Source organism: Puntigrus tetrazona, unplaced genomic scaffold, assembly GCF_018831695.1.
Source record: "Puntigrus tetrazona isolate hp1 unplaced genomic scaffold, ASM1883169v1 S000000837, whole genome shotgun sequence".
Lineage (NCBI taxonomy): Eukaryota > Metazoa > Chordata > Actinopteri > Cypriniformes > Cyprinidae > Puntigrus > Puntigrus tetrazona.
The window spans coordinates 453,417-472,761 of NW_025048437.1; the positions used below are offsets into that span (position 1 = coordinate 453,417).

Here is a 19,345-nt window from a genome sequence, read left to right on the forward strand (position 1 = left end):
TATTTATAAATACATAATATATACACTGAACACACACATATGCAGTAAAAAAAACCTTTATTAATCACGATTAATCGTTTGCATGTACTAATTATTATGGATTGGGTTTTTAAGACCTCATTTATGATTATCGAATGCATGTAATTTTTATGTATTTGACTTCAATGGATAGAAAATGAATAAAAGCTTGAAGCGTAACGACCTCTTGCTGCATGCAGATTTTCACTGTGCATATAAGATTATTAAAACATTTATAATATGATACGCTGACAATAAAATGAGTATCGAATCTGTATACGTTTTAGAATAAATGCACTCAAATAAGGCAGAAATCATTTATTGAAAGCTACAATTTGTTTAAAAAAAACAAGGTAAAATAAAATTTAAAGTGTCCACACGGATATGGAAATCTTAATGCATACATAATGATCACCACTGTAATAGATGTCAGGACATTTAATACAACAGAAGGGATCAATGGGAACCAAGAAATGTTTTAGGCAACATTAAAAAGAATTAGATTCACAGCATAATCAGTTTGGTCCGCTGTGTTTGTGACCGATTCCAGTAAAAACTGTAGAAAAAACAAGCTAAAGAAAATGAAAAACAAGTCGTACGCATATTATATCATATAACTGACTGAGAAATTATGGTATAATATAATATAAAGTAATATCCAGCATTTTGCAGAGTATGAAAGAAATGTAAAGAGAAAATCTCGAGCAACGTCTCACTGAGAACAGACAAACATCACCTTACGATCATCTCACGATTTCACAAGATTAAAAAGCAAACCCACGTTTTTCTTAACAGTGCTGACCTTTAATTACTGGAAAGGCATCGGGGTTCACGTGTCTTCGTGTTTTATGCGGGACCCTGTACGGAAATGTATTTAGGTTTGTTGCTTACGTCCTAAAGCCCGTGTATCGGCACCTTAATAACCAGACGGACGTGGTTATCATCTGGTTTATCTCTCTCTGTCCAGCAGGCAGCTTTTATTCGGTCAGAATTCTAGGTCTCCTCTACAACATCAGCCTTTGCAACTGAGAGAAAATAAACTGTAATAATGCTTGTACTTTCTGTCCAGTGTGTGTTTGGGGTATAATTGAAAGCTGCAGATGATAGAGTCATGTTTGAAACAGTATTATTTTATTATCATTAAGATACTATTAGTTTTAATGAATTTTTTTGTATATTTTTCTGTTTTCATTTCAGTTAATGGTTTAGTTTTCCAGATGCTTTGTTTTTCATTTTTTAAATATTCTTTAAATGTCCATATAGTTTTTTTATTATTTATAAATTTTAGTAATTTATAAATCTGTATATATAATTATTATAAAATGTGTATATATTTTTTACACACACCTTTTTCGTATTTATTTATGTCCATATAGGGTTTTATTTTAAGTTGTGTTTACTTTAGTTAAAATTTCAGAAATAAATTTTCATACAATTTGTTTACATTTTACACACACACACTTTTTTTATATATATTTATTTATAATGTCCATACAGGGTTTCATTTTAAGCTTTGTTTTATTTTATTACTTCAGTTAAAATGTCAGCAATAAATCTTTAACATTTTTAATTTGTAGTAATGTAGTTGTATTACTTTTAGTTATTTTACTACAAATTAGAGCTCACTAGATGGTACATATCTTACTATTATTTTTCCCCAGTTAACGTTTAATCCATTTAAAAAAAAAATGTTTAATTCATTTAAATTTTACTTTTGTTTGTCGGTGGCATGGCAGATTCTATGGCTTTTTATTTCATAATTAAGAAAAATTAGCAATTATAATTTCAGTAATTATACTAACCCAGGCTTCATACTACAGGCACACTTAAATCTGGTGAATAATGATTAAAAAAATTCTCCCTTGACTGATCACGTATAAGTAGCGTTTTCACATTAGAACGACACGTCCAAGTCTTTTTAAGCAAAACACCAAATCTCTGCATGTTTCAAGTATACCCCGTTAAAGTGCTTTCTTAATTATTTGATCGCAGCCGTAGGATAGAGTCGAGCACATGATCTGCGTCTCAAACCGGCGGATCGATCCTAGTACGTAGCGCACGCGCTAAGACACCGGCGTCTTGGGATGCGCAGGATCTCTGGAACCCAAAGCGACGCTGCAGAACCGCTCTCACTGGTCGTGCAGGCAGCGTTTCCTTCCCTTGCTGTGCTCCGTCAGTTCAAGCATCTCCAGGATGACGGCCCTGAGGGCCCGAGCGAGCTGCTCCGCGCTGTAGGGCTTCCCGAGAGGAGGAACGTGAACAAACGCCGATCTGCCCTCGCCCAGGAACAGAGACACGTAGTAGGTGTAGTCACACAGATACCTGCGGGAGGAGGACAGAAAAATATAGCTTTACTAATTTTTAAAAAATATATAAATAATAAATGTATGTGTTGGGGGTAATGCATCACGTTAGTTAAATTTTTTTTATAGTGACTACATGGTTTGTAGACTTTTTTACAAATGCATTTGGAACGATATTCACAACCGGATGTTCCATTATTTTATATAAATAATAAAAGTCTCTTCAAATTATCGTTAAAGGCACAGATTTCGCCGACGTAATCATAAAGCCGTCTATACAGCGTTTCATTATTATTTATCTTGCATTTTTTTACATATACAAATCCTAGAGAACTTTAGCACTGTGCAAGTGGTTTTTACGTGCATTTTATAATTTTTTGTATTATTATTATTATTATTATTATTATTTAATAATAATATTTATTTTGGGATCCCTCTGAGGATCGCCACCTTAACGTGGTGGAGGGGTTTGAGTGCCTGAATGACCCTAGGAGCTAGGATGTCCGGGGCTATATGCTCCTGGTAGGGTCTCCCAAGGCAAACAGGTCCTAGGTGACAAGCCAGACAAAGAGCGGTCCACCTCACCCCTTATGGAGAAAAATAAGAATGAAGTTGCGACGTCGCCCGGTATGGCGCAGCCGGGGCCCGCCATGGAGCCAGGCCTGGGCCGGGGCTGGCATGCGAGTGCCTGGTGGTCGGGTCTTGCTCCACGGGACCTGGCCGGGCTCAGCCCGAAAGAGCGGCGTGGGGCCATCCTCCCGTGGGCCCACCACCTGCAGGAGGGACCGTAAGGGGCCGGTGCCTTGTGGTTTGGGTGCCAGTCGAAGGCGGGGACCTCGACAACCCAACCCCTGGACTCAGAATCTAGTTGTAGGGACATGGAACGTCACCTCTCTGGGGGGGAAGGAGCCTGAGTTGTTGCGGGAGGTCGAGAGATACCACGCACGGCTTGTGCTCTGGAACCCATCTCCTCGAAAGGGGCTGGACTCTTCACTACTCTGGTGTTGCCCGCAGTGAGAGGCGGCGGGCTGGTGTGGGCTTGCTCATAGCCCCCCAGCTTAGCCGCCATGTGTTGGAGTTTAACCCGGTGGACGAGAGGGTCGCCTCCCTACGACTTTAGGTTGGGGGGAGGAACTCTCACTGTCATTTGTGCCTACGGGCCGAATGGCAGTGTAGAGTACCCGGCCTTCTTGGAGTCCTTGGGAGGGGTGCTGGAAAGTGCTCCAACCGGGGGCTCTATTGTCCTGCTGGGGGACTTCAACGCTCACGTTGGTGATGCTAGCGACACCTGGAGGGGCGTGATTGGAAGGAACGGCCCCCCCCTGATCTAAACCTGAGTGGTGTTCTGTGTTGCTGTGCTAGTCACAGTCTGTCCATAACGAACACCATGTTCAAGCATAAGGGTGTCCACCAGTACACGTGGCATTAGGACACCCTAGGGCGGAGGTCGATGATCGACTTTGTGGTTGTATATCATCTGATCTCAGGCAAAAATTCGGGTCAGGGAGGAGTTCGGGGAGGCCATGGAATCGGACGGCCTCTAAGAGGTTCTGGCAAACCGTCCGACACCTCAGAAAAGGGAAGCAGCGCCCTGCCAACACCGTATACAGTGCTGGTGGGAACCTGCTAACCTCGACTGGGGATATTGTCGGGCGGTGGAAGGAATACTTTGAGGACCTCCTTAATCCCGCCAACACGTCTTCCACTGAGGGAGCAGAGGCCAGGGAACCGGGGGGGGGACTCAACCATCACCCTGGCTGAGGTCACTGAGGTTGTTAAGAAGCTCCTCGGTGGCAAGGCACCAGGGGTGAACGAGATCCGCCCGGAGTACCTCAGGTCTCTGGATGTTGAAGGGCTGTCTTGGCTGACATGCCTCTGCAGCATTGCGTGGAGACGGGGGAAAGTGCCTCTGGACTGGCAGACCGGGGTGGTGGTTCCTCTTTTTATGAAGAGGGTGTGCTCCAACTATAGGGGGATCACACTCCTCAGCCTCCCTGGGAAAGTCTATGCCAGGGTACTGGAGAGGAGAATACGTCCGATAGTTGAACCTCGGCTTCCAGAGGAACAATGCGGGTTTCGTCCTGGACGTGGAACACTGGACCAGCTCTATACCCTCTTCAAGATACTGGAGGTTTCCTGGGACTTTGCCCAACCAGTCCACATGTGTTTTGTGGATTTGGAGAAGGCATTCGACCGGGTTTCCTTGTGGTGTCCTGTGGGGGGTGTAATATGAGGTAAGGGGCCCTTTGCTAAGGGCTGTCCGGTCCCTGTATGATCAGAGCAGGAGCTTGGTTCGCATCCCCGGCATTAAGTCAGACTTGTTCCCAGTGCATGTTGGACTCCGACAGGGCTGCCCTTTATCACCGGTCCTGTTCATTATTTTTATGGACAGGATTTCTAGGCGCAGCCAGGGGCCGGAGGGGGTCTGGTTTGGCGACCACAGGATAGCTTCTCTGCTTTTTGCTGATGATGTTGTTCTGTTGGCTGCATCTGGCCAAGACCTACAGTGTGTGCTGGGGTGGTTTGCAGCTGAGTGTGAAGTGGCTGGGATGAGAATCAGCACCTCCAAGTCTGAGGCCATGGTCCTCAGTCGGACAAGGGTGGCTTGCCCCCTTCAGGTTGATGGGGAGCTCCTGCCTCAGGTGGAGGAGTTTAAGTATCTTGGGGTCTTGTTCACGAGTGAGGGAAGGATGGAACGAGAGATCGGTGCAGCTTCTGCAGTAACGCGGTCGCTGTACTGGTCTGTCATGGGGAAGAAGGAGCTGAGCCGCAAGGCGAAGCTCTCGATTTACTGGTCGATCTTCGTTCCTACTCTCACCTATGGTCATGAGCTTTGGGTCATGACCGAAAGGATGAGATCCCGGATACAAGCGGCCGAAATCAGTTTCCTCCGTAGGGTGGCTGGGCGCTCCCTTAGAGATAGGGTGAGGAGTTCAGTCACTCGGGAGGAGCTCGGAGTAGACCCGCTGCTCCTCCACATCGAGAGAGGCCAGCTGAGGTGGCTCAGGCATCTGTTCCGGATGCCTCCTAAAGGAGGTGTTCCGGGCATGTCCCACCAGAAGGAGGCCCCGGGGAAGACCTAGGACACGTTGGAAGGACTATGTCTCTCGGCTGGCCTGGGAGCGCCTCGGTGTTCCCCCGGAAGAGCTGGAGGAAGTGTCTGGGGAGAGGGAAGTCTGGGCGTCCCTGTTTAGACTGTTGCCCCGCGACCCGGCCCCGGATAAGCGGAAGAAGAAGAAGCTTTTGCTACTAAAAAACGAAACCTAATTATTTTAATAACTAATAGATATTTTTTGTAACGGGGAAGAAAGAAAAAGAACCGGGGCTCCAGTCAGATTCGGGGTAGTAATTCTAATGATCTGCTGGACGAGGATATATGTTTGAGATCCGTACAGAGAACCAAACTTACTCGGACTGAAACATAAGCGAAAGCCAGGCTCTTTGGCGCAGATGAGATGTGCCGAGGTAAAGCATTTTAAGGGAGAGTTATCGAGACACTATTAAAAATGATTTGATCTGCTATAGGCTCCTGAATCAATGTGTTAATATCCAGCATTTTAAAGCCAAATGAGCAAAAGTATGCAGTATGGCCTGTGTGCAACCACTACTGAAGTATTTTTCTGAAGTATATATATATATATAGCTCTGTATATGTTCGTTCAGGTCCTGAACTTCAGTAGTAGTATATTTTTATTTAATGCTATTATTTTCATGGCAAAAAAAAAGGCTAACCACTAAAAGTCTAATTCAATGAACGAAACAAACAAGTTATATTCCACAAGAATTGATGTTACATCAATGTTACATTAACGTTTTTTAGCAAAAACCTTCTGAAAACAACTCTTTATGTGAGTTTTCCAGCAGGAAAGTGCAATAAAATAAGTTTCGACATGCATTAAAGGAGTAGAGTCCTTATAATATTCACCACAGTACCATAACAAAACTTTTTTTTCCCTCTTCATCATTTCTACTGCGCTGGAGATCTTTTTACCTGCCGGCGTCTTTGGACACGGACACAGAGACGCCGAGGCCGGAGGAGTTGACTCTCTTGCAGACAGCGTCCATGTCTATGACAGACTGAATGCAGTCCGGTCCTCCCTCCATACAGCAGTGGGACTCCGGGCAGAAGCTGCAGTTATCCAGGCGCATGTAACCCCGGTTGTGACCGCACTGTTCTAGAGTTACTGTCGTGGCCATCCCGGACACTCCAACGTGGACCACTAACTTCAAAAAAAAAAAAAAAAAAACAGGATTAGAAACCCCCCCCAAAATAATACGCATTACTAAAACATAAAGATGAGCCATTAATAGCACTAGTACAGTGAAAGGTGTTTTAATGAAGTCTCACCAAGGCCAATGTTGTTTAATACCGTTACAATTTTAAAAAACTTTTATATTCGATTACATATTTTTCCCACTAAAAAAATGATGATAATAATCAGAAACGTTTCAAATCAGATCGCGTGACACTGAAGACTGGAGTAAAGAGAACTCAGCTGCTCGTCACAGAAACATAATCACACATAAAGAAACATAAAGGTTTAAATTAAAAATAACATTTTAGAATATTAATGCTTTTACTGTATTTTGATCAAATAAATGCAGCCTCTGTGAGCATTAAAAAAATAAAACATTTTCATTATTCCAAACTTTGTTTGCCAGTGCATTATATGATATATATTTTGACCAAAATACTTAGATGCATTTCATCATCATATATATATATATATATATATATATATATATATATTAACTTTACTACATAAAAACACAGAACACAAATATTACAGAATAATCCAATTACATATATAATTACATATACATGTATATATACACATATATATATAAAAATATATATAATTAATATTGATTATTCTATACTAATATATATATATATATATATATATATATATATATATTAGTATAGAAAAATCCAATATTAATTACACACACACACACATATACATATACATATATATATATATATATATATATATATATATATATATATATATATATACACACATACATACACACATATATACACATTCCACAATATTAATGTTTTTACTGTATTTTGATCAAATAAATACAGCCTTGGTGAGCATAAAAATAGCATTGTTCCTCATGATACGATAATATATTTTGACTAAAATAATTACATGCATTTCATCATATTATATAAACATTTTTATTTTATTTTTAACAATAAATGCAATGTTAATTTTACTACATGTAAACACAGAACACAAATTAATATATATATATATATATATATATATATATATATATATTTTATTTTTTTATTTTATTTTATTTTTTTTATTTTTTTTTTTTAGCATCACTAACTGATAAAACTACGCAACACAAACGTGATATTGTTACAGTACTTGAGGAAGGTGCTGTCTCCACAGAGACGGCAGGAGAGTCTGGACCGCCTGATACTCCACAGGAACTTCAGACACGTGAAGGTTCACATCACGCCCCAGACCCAGCTTCTCCAGCTCCTGACAGGAGGACATGAACAAACAGTGAGCGCAGCTCGCAGCCGATGAGCTCTGCTCATTTCCCGACGGCGTGAAGATATCATACCTGCACCGCCACCCAGCTGGCATTAACCGTGTGTTCACCGAACGGCTCAAAACCTGCACAAACACAAAACAATGTTACTATATACTATATACGGGTCCAAGCATTTTATATGATAACACAGAGCAGAATAATCTCACATACGATCATTTTAACTCAAGATTGATGTTACGTGTCCGTGCACTTATTTATGTGGTAAGTAGTAAGTAAATAAAATGCAATAATCCGGTCGTTATCGTGTAAAAACCTCTTCAGAGTGGACGTTATCGTCAGGCTCAGCTTTTCTGTTAGCTGTTAGCTGTTACACACTTTTAGCTCTACAGGTTTACAGGACGCTGAAGTCAGCAAAAACTAGACCTAATCCTGCGGTCCAGAGTCTAAGATCCTGCTTAAACAGGAAGTAATGAGTAACATGGCAATAAGATTTTGTAATTGTCATAATTTTCTAACATCATGGTATTATGGTGTGCACATATAAATATGTTTTAATGGTATACTCAATACGTTACGGAAATTATGTTACACAATACGTGTTTATGTGCTCCAAACAGGCTTGTTTTTTTTGCTATTGACATTCTGTTGAAATTAAAATACAAAAAATCTGAAAAAAAAAAAAAAAAAAACACAAACATTTTAGTTGAAGTGCTGAATCCTGAAATAAAAACAAACACGAACCAACAGCAGAAGCGAAAAGGCACATTAAAAATGACTAAAAGTAACTAACTTTTTAACAAAAACATAACTGTAGAAATTATTATAGAATATATTATACTGTAATATTAAAGAACTGTATATGCCTCTAAAATCCTTCAAAGGTCGTATAACGAGCATGCAAAAGTATTATTAGGCTAAATACAAACACTGAAAGTAAAGTTATTACAACAGCTTCGTACTTCATAAATTACACTAAAATAATAAAAGCTAAAAACGAGCACAAAACTACATGTACAGAAAAAACTAACTCCCTGGTAACGTTACTTCGAGATAGTTTTGAGTAACGGAAGTACTTCGATAAAAAAAAAATATGCATTTTAGTTTGGCATTCAGTTTCAAACGACTGCGAGATTTAACGACGATTTGTTTTTCGTGTCGCGGAAATACAAAAATATCAGCGACACAATAAAAAAAGAAACTCTTAAAACTGAGAGAACAATCGCGCGAGGCGACAAAACGCCCCGCTTCCCGCCTTCACCGCGGTTCACCTGTCACGATAACCGTCTTCTTCTGCTCCATGGCTGAGAAAAGAGAGAGTTTGGGTGAAGAGAACCGAACGACGACCACGAGATCCGAGCTCCGACCTCCGCGAACCGACACAAACACGCACCGCGTCCGGCTCTTCCTCTCGGGGTCTGAGGCGGGATCCGAGCCGCCGCGGGGAGAGCAGCGCCACCTGCCGCTCCGGCGGAGAGAAGAACACACACAAACCACCGCTTTATTACAAACTGTAATTAATAACCGTTTACTTATGTCCACCTCTGGATAAAATTAAAAATATAGCTTACTTATGATTTTGAGCACTGCTTAAATGTATATAATACTCATGCATTACACACGAAATCGATATATACAATAAAATTTCAATATACAATATATTAACAATTGCGCCTATCTGCTGTACACCTATCTATCTACTATGTCGTGCATTTGTTTTATGAAGGTTTAACGTGGACTTTTAGCAAAACTTCTATGTGAACATAAAGCGAGCAAACATGCACGGACCTGGTTTCCTGAGGAGTGTTTGGTAGTTTGGTCCTGTGTGCCAACACCCCTAGCTGAGATCTGGTCCAGACCTGTTTGCGTGAGCCGGTCTCCGAGGAAAGGGTGACTTCCCATGGTGGTGTTTATGGTTAATTAGCAGTGTTCCTTCATGAGTCACGCTAAACACGGACCCCTTCGGTCTGACTCACCGAATGCATCGTGGATGTAAAACATATTCCCAATCTTGGTTTTATTTTTGAAATGTCACATCTACAGTGCAACTGCACAAAAAAAGAAATTTAAAGACATTTATTTATCAGTCGAGAATGAATAAAGAATACACAAAGAGAGAACTGCAACTGTCTAAATGATTAAAATGCAAATAGTTTTACTCAGAAATAGTAATAATCACAGAGTAGCAAGTAAAACATTGCATTAAACATTTTTTTAAGTAGAAAGAATATAAAATAGTATTTTCTGGTAAACCACACTCCAATGTTTGCTTTATTTATGCAAAATCATTTACAGCATATGTATAATACATGACATAATATTTATATAAATATATATATATATTTTTTAATTTATATATATATATATATATATATATATATATATATATATATATATATATATATATATATATATATATATATATATATATTCATTCATTTATACTTATATATGGTGTGCCACCAAATAAATGATCAGTCAGGTCACATGAAAAATGAATTGAAAGGTAAATAAAGAAAGTAAACATGACATGATCTGGATATTAGTCATATAAATCTAGCGGTTTGTGTATTACAGAACTGCATCGTACATGTTTCTGAATAACATAATAAAGTGTAATAACCGTGTTCTTATTCTGCTCCTGAGCTGTAATTTGCGAAGCCGAAACTGCTGGAGATGGCTGTGCTCTTCCGCCCACTCGCGGAGCATCCGCTGCAGAGCTGCACATCTTCACCTGCCCCTGCGTCACTGCTGCCATGGCAACGGATGATGCTGCTTCTATTCTCTGATGCAGACGTGTACAGACGTCATCGCATCCATTCAGATCCGCGCGTATGCCCCCCCCCCCTCCTTCTCGCGGCCAGCGGCGGTATTTATAGAAATCCGGCGGTTTGCCAAAGCAGCTAATTCAATTCAGAAATTCAATTTAACTACAAAGCATCGTCGCATCCCTCAAGATTAAGATTTCTGAGCAATGTTATCAAGTTCCCTTCAAAGATACTACGACAGGTCAATTAAATTAAATGGGTTTTGGGGTATCCAAGAGAAACAAACATATAGTAGATGTACAATTTTTATTTTGCTCATAACATATGGCAGTGTAAAATTATTATATATATATATATATATATATATATATATACCTACACGTTTTTATATTGCATACATCACATAACAGAGAAAAAATATTTCATATATTTATTTATACGCTAACAAATGTACATTTAGTCTCATACTAAGGGTGAGATTAAAATAGGTTTTGAAATCATTCATCTTAAACAATACGAATTCAGTTAATTATGTTTCTTTTTTCTCCAACCAAGACTTTGAATGCGTTTAAAAGCAAATTATTCTCGACTTCTTTGCGATCGGTGACAAACAAATCTATTTCTGAAATCATAAAATATTCTTTGTGTTGCAAAAAAATTATTTTGTACTCGTTTACCACAATACTTATGTAAACTACTAAAGTGTTAACAGGCTGCACTGCAGAAACTAGCTAGATATGAAAAATGTTGATTAAATATTTCTTATATTAATGTAGCTTTCAAATATTACAATCGTTTCAACGGCATAGACCAATCAGTTACAAAATACCTAAAAAATCTATGTATACACACACATATATACATATACATTATATATATATATATATATATATATATATATATATATATATATATATATATATATATATATATATATATATATATATATATATATATATATATATATATATATATATGGCTGTATGTTTATATATATGTACATATGTGTATATATATATATGTGTGTATATATATATATATGTGTGTGTGTGTATATATGTATGTGTGTGTGTGTGTGTGTGTATGTGTGTGTGTATGTGTATGTATGTGTGTGTGTGTGTGTGTGTGTGTGTGTATGTATGTATGTGTGTGTGTGTGTGTGTGTGTATGTGTATGTATGTGTGTGTGCGTGTGTGTGTGTTTTACACTTGGATCGACAACTTTTTGAAAAACTTGGGATTCAAAACGTGGAAACAAAGGGCTGAAAGTGGAGAAATCTTGACGACTGTGTTTTATTTCCAGTCCAGTCTCCCCAGACATAACCGAGAGCGTGGATTATTCCACCAGAAGAAACTAGAGCGGAACACTTCGAGCATCCAGCCCTTCAGAACGCGCTCAAAAACAAGGGAACATTTTCTGCCAGACCGCTTCGTTTCTCCACCCTCCCGCGCTCCTACGTTCGCTATGACATCAACCCACAATGCACCGCGCTGTTTGCCGTTTACTCTCCGTCTCCGCGGCGACGGCGGCGAGCGCGGCCCCTTATGCAAACGAAACCGGAAGACAACGTCATCTTTGGCCAATCTCAGCGCTCTAAAGTGACATAATGGAATTTTTAGGGATAGAAAACTTGCAAATGCGTACTGACGCCCATAGATAACACCTCTCGCGCGGGGAGAAGCGAGGATATCGCAAAACAACGTCGAAAAAATCGACTGAAAACAAACGAGTCGAGAACATTGGCCACCGACTAAATGACTCGTTTGGACAGCGCGCCCAGATCGCCCCTCTGTAGGGTGTAGGATGGGAACGAGCCTTTCCCCAGACGAGGACTATCGCGCGTTATGATGAAGAAAGACATGAGTTTGAACCTAGACGACCAGAACAGCTCCAGCCTCAAGCCAGACCTGAGGGATGCCGAAGGGATCCTCAATTCGCCCGATCTGGGGCTCCTCAAGCTGGCTTCTCCGGAGCTGGAGAGGCTGATCATCCAGTCCAACGGGATGGTGACCACCACGCCGACCTCGCAGTTCGTCTACCCGAAGTCGGTGAGCGACGAGCAGGAGTTCGCGGAGGGCTTCGTCAAAGCCCTGGAGGACCTTCACAAGCAGAACCAGCTGAACGGCGGCGCGTGCGTGCCCCCGACGCTCGGCAGACTCGCCGGCAGCGCCGCGCTCGCCCTGCCCACGGACCTGCCCGTGTACACGAACCTGAGCACGTACGGGAGCACCACGGTGAACTATTCCACGGAGACCATTCCGTTCCCGCCCCCGCCGCCGCCGCCGCCGCAACCGATGAGCGCGCAGACGCAGCCGTCGCTGAAAGACGAGCCGCAGACCGTCCCGGACATGCAGAGCTTCGGCGACAGCCCGCCGCTCTCCCCCATCGACATGGACACGCAGGAGCGCATCAAAGCCGAGAGGAAGAAGCTGCGCAACCGCATCGCCGCCTCCAAATGCCGCAAGCGGAAACTGGAGCGGATATCCCGGCTCGAAGACAAAGTGAAGTCCCTGAAGAGCCAGAACACGGAGCTCGCGTCCACGGCGAGCGTGCTGAGAGAGCAAGTGGCGCAGCTGAAACAGAGAGTGATGAACCACGTCAACAACGGCTGCCAGCTGCTGCCTAACCAGGTGCAGGCTTACTAGCGGGCGGCCTTTATCTGTCAGTGTTTGGGTGGTTGACGAACAGCGCGCTCTGGTTCGAGGGGAACGTCGCGTCTCCGACGGAGAACATATTAAGGAAACGCGGTGTTTCGTTAAGCTAATCTACTTCCGCGAGACAACATAGTTCCTGACTTGACGGATCACTACTCGCGCGGTTTCGGGATCAACCTTCCTAACTATATATCGGTTGCTTGCGGTTTAATAGCGTTTGATTGGACAAGCAGCGTTCCTAACATTTCCTTTAAACGTCCAAGTATTAATCCGCCTGTGCGCGTGACAGCTGTCAGTTCGAGCGTCGGACTCTGTTTTGGTTTCGTTTGGAACTATTTTTATTTTTTTTTTACGTAAACAAACATTTAGCGCCGTTGCAATGCGGCGAGACCTGCGATTTCACGTCGTCGCTACACTTTCGACAAGCGTTGCTAAGGTTTTGATAAAACGTCACGGGGAAGTTCGCTGTTTGTATCGCTCCGCTGCGCGTTGCCTAGCAACACAATCGCGTTTCGGTTTCTTTTGGAACTATTTTCGTTGGCTGTGTTTTTATTTGGATCTTTTCATTAGTCGCAATCATTCCGATAGTAAACGCAGCCCTTGACGTCACTAATTGTTGCTATGCAACAAAAACTAAAGTTTTTGATGTGCAGAGTGTTTTTGCTCCTGTTTTTAAGCACTACTGGAACGCTGCGTTGATCAATCGGCGCTCTTTTTTTGGCCTGTACTACAGTTAGCTCTACACTAGATTAATTGCGCAAGCAGTATTCCTAAACACTGTATCACTGACTTGTTGACAGCTTCTTCTGGAACTATTTTCTTTGGCAGAGCAACAGCAGAATGACTGGCTATATAAGATATGAATGGCTGTATAAAAGCAATATCGTATTGCTTAAGTACACACACACGAGTGCATCGAAAGCTGCAGTGTTGGTGATGAAGTGAATTCATATCAGCTGAAATGTTATTCTGAGCTCCATATGTCCAGTCAACGACCCACTCACTGATGCATAAAGGTCACAGGCCGAACCTCCCTTCCAGTGGCCGATCGTTCGGGTTGGACTGTTGAAATGGACACTACAGGTGCTGATGTATTATATGTTTACAATATTTTGTAGCGAACGGACTGTGTGCTACGCGGTTTGATCTCACGAGAGAAGCAGCTGTATTTTTTTGCATGCTCCGGACAAGCTCCAAATGAGTGCAACCAAACACAACAAAGATGTCATGCATGTATGCTTCATGTCCAAGGCCTTATTAATCAACGACTGTATCGATTTTATATACAACTACTCACACAATGTCTTATTTTATGCTCTTTTGGATTTACGTGTGTCGTGTTGTAAATGTAAGCGTTTCACCCGTCACACGTCCTTGTACTGCCTTGTGTGTACATTAATGTCATTAAACCTGTTCGATTCACTTGTTAAATTATATATTTGTGGCATTTTTGTACCCCTTTGTTTATGCACACACACATATATAGACCTTAACCAGCTGCAGAACACGCAGTGAATGGGTGCCGTCGGAATGAGAGTCCAAACGGGACAAAAACTGCTTGTTTGTAAAAAGAAAAAAATCCATCATGAAGATGTTATATCTGAAGTGTCGACTAAAGTACAAAAAACCTCATCTGTATAGATGTAGATGCACATTTTCACTCAAATTTTATTTTTTGGGTGAAACCGCGCCATCTAGTGGTTTGCTTTTGGCATGGTATAACAACTCAAAATTATAGTTTGTAAAACACTATGCTTTTTTATGCACCTGATTAATGCACAAAACTGAATTAGAAGTTAAGAGTTGCCTTATTTTTATTTTAAAGCACGACTAATTAGTTAAGGTCACAACCTCAAGCCTGTCACATAACGGCTATTGCAATGTCCATTAATGTTGATAAAATAATAAATCGTGAGAATTACATTTACAATACACCAAGTTTTATATAATTCTGTATTCAAAAAAATTCTATATTCAAATATATATCGTGGTTAAAACCTTTTTAGTCCTTTTAAATCTAAATAATGTATGATAAAGCTGTAGGGTATTTTAAAACGGATCAATTTAGTGCATTTTGATGAACTAAATTCGGCTCTGGAGAGCAGAAGAAACTAAAACATTAAAAAAGTGGGGGTTTTATTCAAACGCACGAGTTGCAAAAAGTGCGTATGATTGAATGCAGTATGTTCTCTGTCCAGCAGGGAGAGACCAACGCCGTCGTATTTGCTTTTCCCGCCTACAACGTTATCGCTCACATCCGTAGAGACTGCCAGCAAGTTTGAGACAGAAAGCAGTAATAACTGCTGGCAGACAGAAGTATCGACCGCCGGACTCGGCGACGAACGAGCTCAGTCGTCCAGAAACAGCAGCTCTTAGGTGGTTTGCTATTATTTCTGGTCTCATTCAGGGCAGGACCGGTCGTGATGACACCAGTTAAAGCATCAGCCACACAAATCACCTGAAAGAGGTCGTGTGTCATTTCAACCAGAAATGCTACATTAGTTTCCATGGCGATGCGTGCTTTAGGTCTGCGTTCGGACGTGAACTTGGTGTTTGTTTGCCGCCGGCCTGCAGTCAGTGCATCCAAGCAAGAAACAGGCACTCAGGACGTTCATGGGATTGCGTGTTTACTGTGGTTATTCTGGAAACAGCCACCTGTCAAATCCAAATATATGGACGAATTCATCTGAAACAATGGAACGAGCCTCGCCAGACAATACAACCTCAAAGAGAAGGAAACTACATGCCAAAAAAAGATCAGCGAAAGAGAAACGACAAAATGATTGCAGTATTCCAGTTACACCACTTAATATATCTTACAATGCGTGGCAGTTTAATTTTCATCATTTTTTATTATAGGTCAAAAGTTATTTGACATGCTCGAGTCCAGTTCAGTTTTTATTTAAAAATGCAAAAATAACAAAAAAATAAAAAATATAAAAAATACAAAATAAAATGAGAAAGCAATCAAATGAAGTGCAAAAAAACTAAAATATTTTTTTTTTTTATTATTATCATTTAAAATTCAAAAATGAAAGGCAGTCATTATAAAAGTCAAAAGTAATTTGACAGCCTGAAGTCAGGTTTTTTTCTGTATTATTAAACTTCTTTTATTTAAAACGCAAAAATAAATTACAAAATAAAAAGCAAGCAAATAAAATGCAAATATATATATATATATATATATATATATATATATATATATATATTAATAAAACAAAATTATTACTATATATATATATATATTAATTAAACAAAATGAAATAAATACAACATTTTTGGGAAAAAATAGGCACATGATCAACTAGTCACTTCTCATGAAAAATTAAATCTTAAATTAAAATGAGCTATTAGATATTTCCCATCATTTAAGTGCCAGTGGCCGTGGAAGTGTATCTCTACAATTCCAATTTAACTGTTGCTTTAAAATAAATTTTAAATTACTTTTAAAGTTTACATATTTAAAGTAATGTCAATCAATCACTTTTATTTATATAGCACTTTTAACAATACAGATGGTGTTAAAGCACTGAACAGAGTCAGTGCTTGTTAAATGCTGAGACATCTGTGTAATCAAACCGACCGTAACTTAATAAAAAAAATTGCAACAAGGAACCAAAGCCCCATCCATGATGGAATGGAGAACCTTGAAAGGAACCAGACTCATTTGGGGGCCTGTTAAATTTTGAATGCAGCTATGTCAGATTGTTTAAAGGACTTTTTGTTTGTTTGTGTGTCCGTGTCTCTGTCTGTCTCTCTGTCTGTCTGTGTGTGTGTGTGTGTGTGTGTGTGGTTACCGTGATCTGTCCATGAGGCTCATCTAGAAGCGTATCAGTGTGTTACGTGTAAACCAGGTTAAAGAGAAGTTTCTTTAATCTAGATTTAAACTGAGAGAGTGTGTCTGCCTCCCAAACAGTGTTAGGGAGCTTGGGCGCTAAACAGGAAAAAGGATCTGCCGCCCGCAATCGATTTTCATATTCCAGGTATTATCAAACAGACAGAGTTTTGAGAGGAGCTCACTCAAGTATTGAGGAGATAAACTATTCAGGGCTTTGTAACTTTGAAAAGTAACGGCCCTAGCACCAAGCCTTGAGGCACTGATTTGAACCATGCTAAGGCGCTTCCACTAACGCCACCATAGTTTTCTAGTTTCTAAGAGAAGTGTGGAACGCAGCGCGAAGATCTAATAGCACTAATAAAGAGATACAACCACGATCAGATGATAGAAGCAGTTCTCAGTACTACGATACGCTCTAAATCCTGACAGATACCATGTTTCTCCAAGGAGGAATGTAGTCGTGGGGATACTACCTTTTCTAGTATCTGACAGAAAAGGGAGACATATCCTAATGACATTAATAACAGCCAAAGTAGGGTCCATGACTTCTGGAAGCAGCTCTTTTAAATAGTCTAGATGGATACATGCTGGTTTAGATGATTTGACAAGTTTGTACAATTCGTCCTCTGTTATAATAGAGAATGAGTGGAATTTTCTCTGATAATATGGATCTTGGAAGTAAAGCAGTCTGCTGTGATCTCAGGGGATGTCAGCACCTGTTGGCGCTTTTTATTTTAATGCGCGAAGTTTGAAAGGATCAGCTGAGGGTTTTTTTTTTTTTTTCAGCCTCCTTGAGACTGTCTATTCGAGAACAAATAATAGATGGCATTGTGATGAAAGCTCTTTGGACGCCCTGTTCCTCTTACAGTCACTTCCAGTATTTCAGCAGCTTCTCTTCAGAGTCAGAGATTCATTCGGTCAGACACCGATCCAGAAAGACCGTCTCTCTAATGATGAACGGAGAGAGACGGTGAATTATGTATTTGAAAGGATCCTATTGTTTTTGCGGAGAACCGTCTCAGCAAAGCTGCATCCATCTGAAAAACGTCGTTCTCGCTGTCTCGCACGCTTTGAGATGAAATTCAAATGCACCGTAACATTTGAACAAATGATTGTTTGTCACGTTAGGGCTAAGCAACGATTAAAAATAAAACCGTAAATAAATTACAGTAAAAACGTCCTTCTAATTTAATGAGTTTATTCTCAACATATATTTTTTTTCTTCGCAATTTAACGACTTTAATCTCAAGATGGCTTCGTTCAGCTTTTTATTATTGCATGCACCATAGCCAATATCATAGGGGGAATTAAAATAAATTAAAAAAAACGAATTTAATTGCCATAGCTGTTTTTTTTCTTTTAATAATCTAAAAATGCGATGAGAAAAAACCTTTGCATTTATTGGTTTAGCAGACGTGACGTTCGTGAATACAGAAGTGATATATCCCGAGGAGAAGGTGGAAAGATACTCATTATGCGTCCCATGAAGGGTTAACGCTCGCAGTGCATTACAATGTTTTTGTCCTTTCCTTTGCTTCAGTGAGTTCTCTCTCTCACTGGTTCGTGCACGCGCTCCGAAAAGAGCCACAAAAGCCATCTGAAAGAGGTCCGGTCTGGTCCATCTCAGCGACGGACTCGACTGAGACAAAGAAAGGTGACAACTTTTGCTCTCATTGGTCTTTCAGTCGGCCGTGGCAACAGCACCATCATCATCATCATCGCGTTCTTCATCATCACCTTTCCAACTGGCACTTATTTATTCAACTTGTGTTTTTTTCCAGAGCTGCTCGTTCTCTGAAACGTTCTCGTCTTGAAAATGTCAAACGCTGCTCGTTTGAACTCTCTATTTATCTGCGAGTGCCGCAAAATAAAAGGCATCAGTGATAATAATCAGAAATGTTTCTTGAGCAGCAAATCGCCATATTATTTCTGATTTCTGAAGGATCGTGTGACACTAAAGACAGCATCACGGAAACAAAAGATACCTTAATTTTACCATATGTCCATAAGTACATATACTTACATATGTGTAAATGTAAATAATTACGAACAATATGAAGGATGACGATCTGAGGGTGAGATATGTGTGTGTGTGCGTGTGTGTGTGAGTGTATGTGTGTGTGTGTGCGTGTGTGTGTGTGAGTGTATGTGTGTGTGTGTGTATGTGTGTGTGTGTGTGTGTGTGTATGTGTGTGTGCGTGTGTGTGTGTGTATGTGTGTGTGTGCGTTTGTGTGTGTGTGTGT

General features: G+C 40.5%; 2 protein-coding genes across 2 annotated transcripts; one reads left to right on the forward strand and one right to left on the reverse strand.

Annotated features, from left to right (window-relative positions):
- Positions 1-1,380: 1,380 nt before the first annotated feature.
- On the reverse strand, positions 1,381-9,268 carry pgpep1 (pyroglutamyl-peptidase I). The gene is made up of 5 exons (XM_043233489.1): positions 9,113-9,268; positions 7,914-7,966; positions 7,712-7,828; positions 6,313-6,545; positions 1,381-2,340 (listed from the first exon to the last, which is right to left on the reverse strand). The coding sequence occupies exons 1-5, from the start codon at positions 9,141-9,143 to the stop codon at positions 2,148-2,150; spliced, it is 627 nt and encodes a 208-aa protein (XP_043089424.1). The 5' UTR covers positions 9,144-9,268; the 3' UTR covers positions 1,381-2,147.
- A 2,933-nt stretch (positions 9,269-12,201) lies between these two features.
- Positions 12,202-14,694, forward strand: jund (JunD proto-oncogene, AP-1 transcription factor subunit). Its single transcript, XM_043233469.1, has one exon. The coding sequence runs from the start codon at positions 12,454-12,456 to the stop codon at positions 13,252-13,254; it is 801 nt and encodes a 266-aa protein (XP_043089404.1). The 5' UTR covers positions 12,202-12,453; the 3' UTR covers positions 13,255-14,694.
- Positions 14,695-19,345: the final 4,651 nt, after the last annotated feature.

What these genes read in the sequence shown, in the direction of transcription:
- jund (XM_043233469.1), top strand. Translation starts at nt 12,454, where the DNA reads ATGATGAAGAAAGACATGAGTTTGAACCTAGACGACCAGAACAGCTCC.
- pgpep1 (XM_043233489.1), bottom strand. Translation starts at nt 9,143, where the DNA reads ATGGAGCAGAAGAAGACGGTTATCGTGACAG. An exon ending in CCAGCTGGGTGGCGGTGCAG is followed by an intron (nt 7,829 to 7,913) that starts GTATGATATCTT and finishes TCCTCCTGTCAG; the next exon opens with GAGCTGGAGAAGCTGGGTCT. An exon ending in GTGTCCAAAGACGCCGGCAG is followed by an intron (nt 2,341 to 6,312) that starts GTAAAAAGATCT and finishes CTCCTCCCGCAG; the next exon opens with GTATCTGTGTGACTACACCT.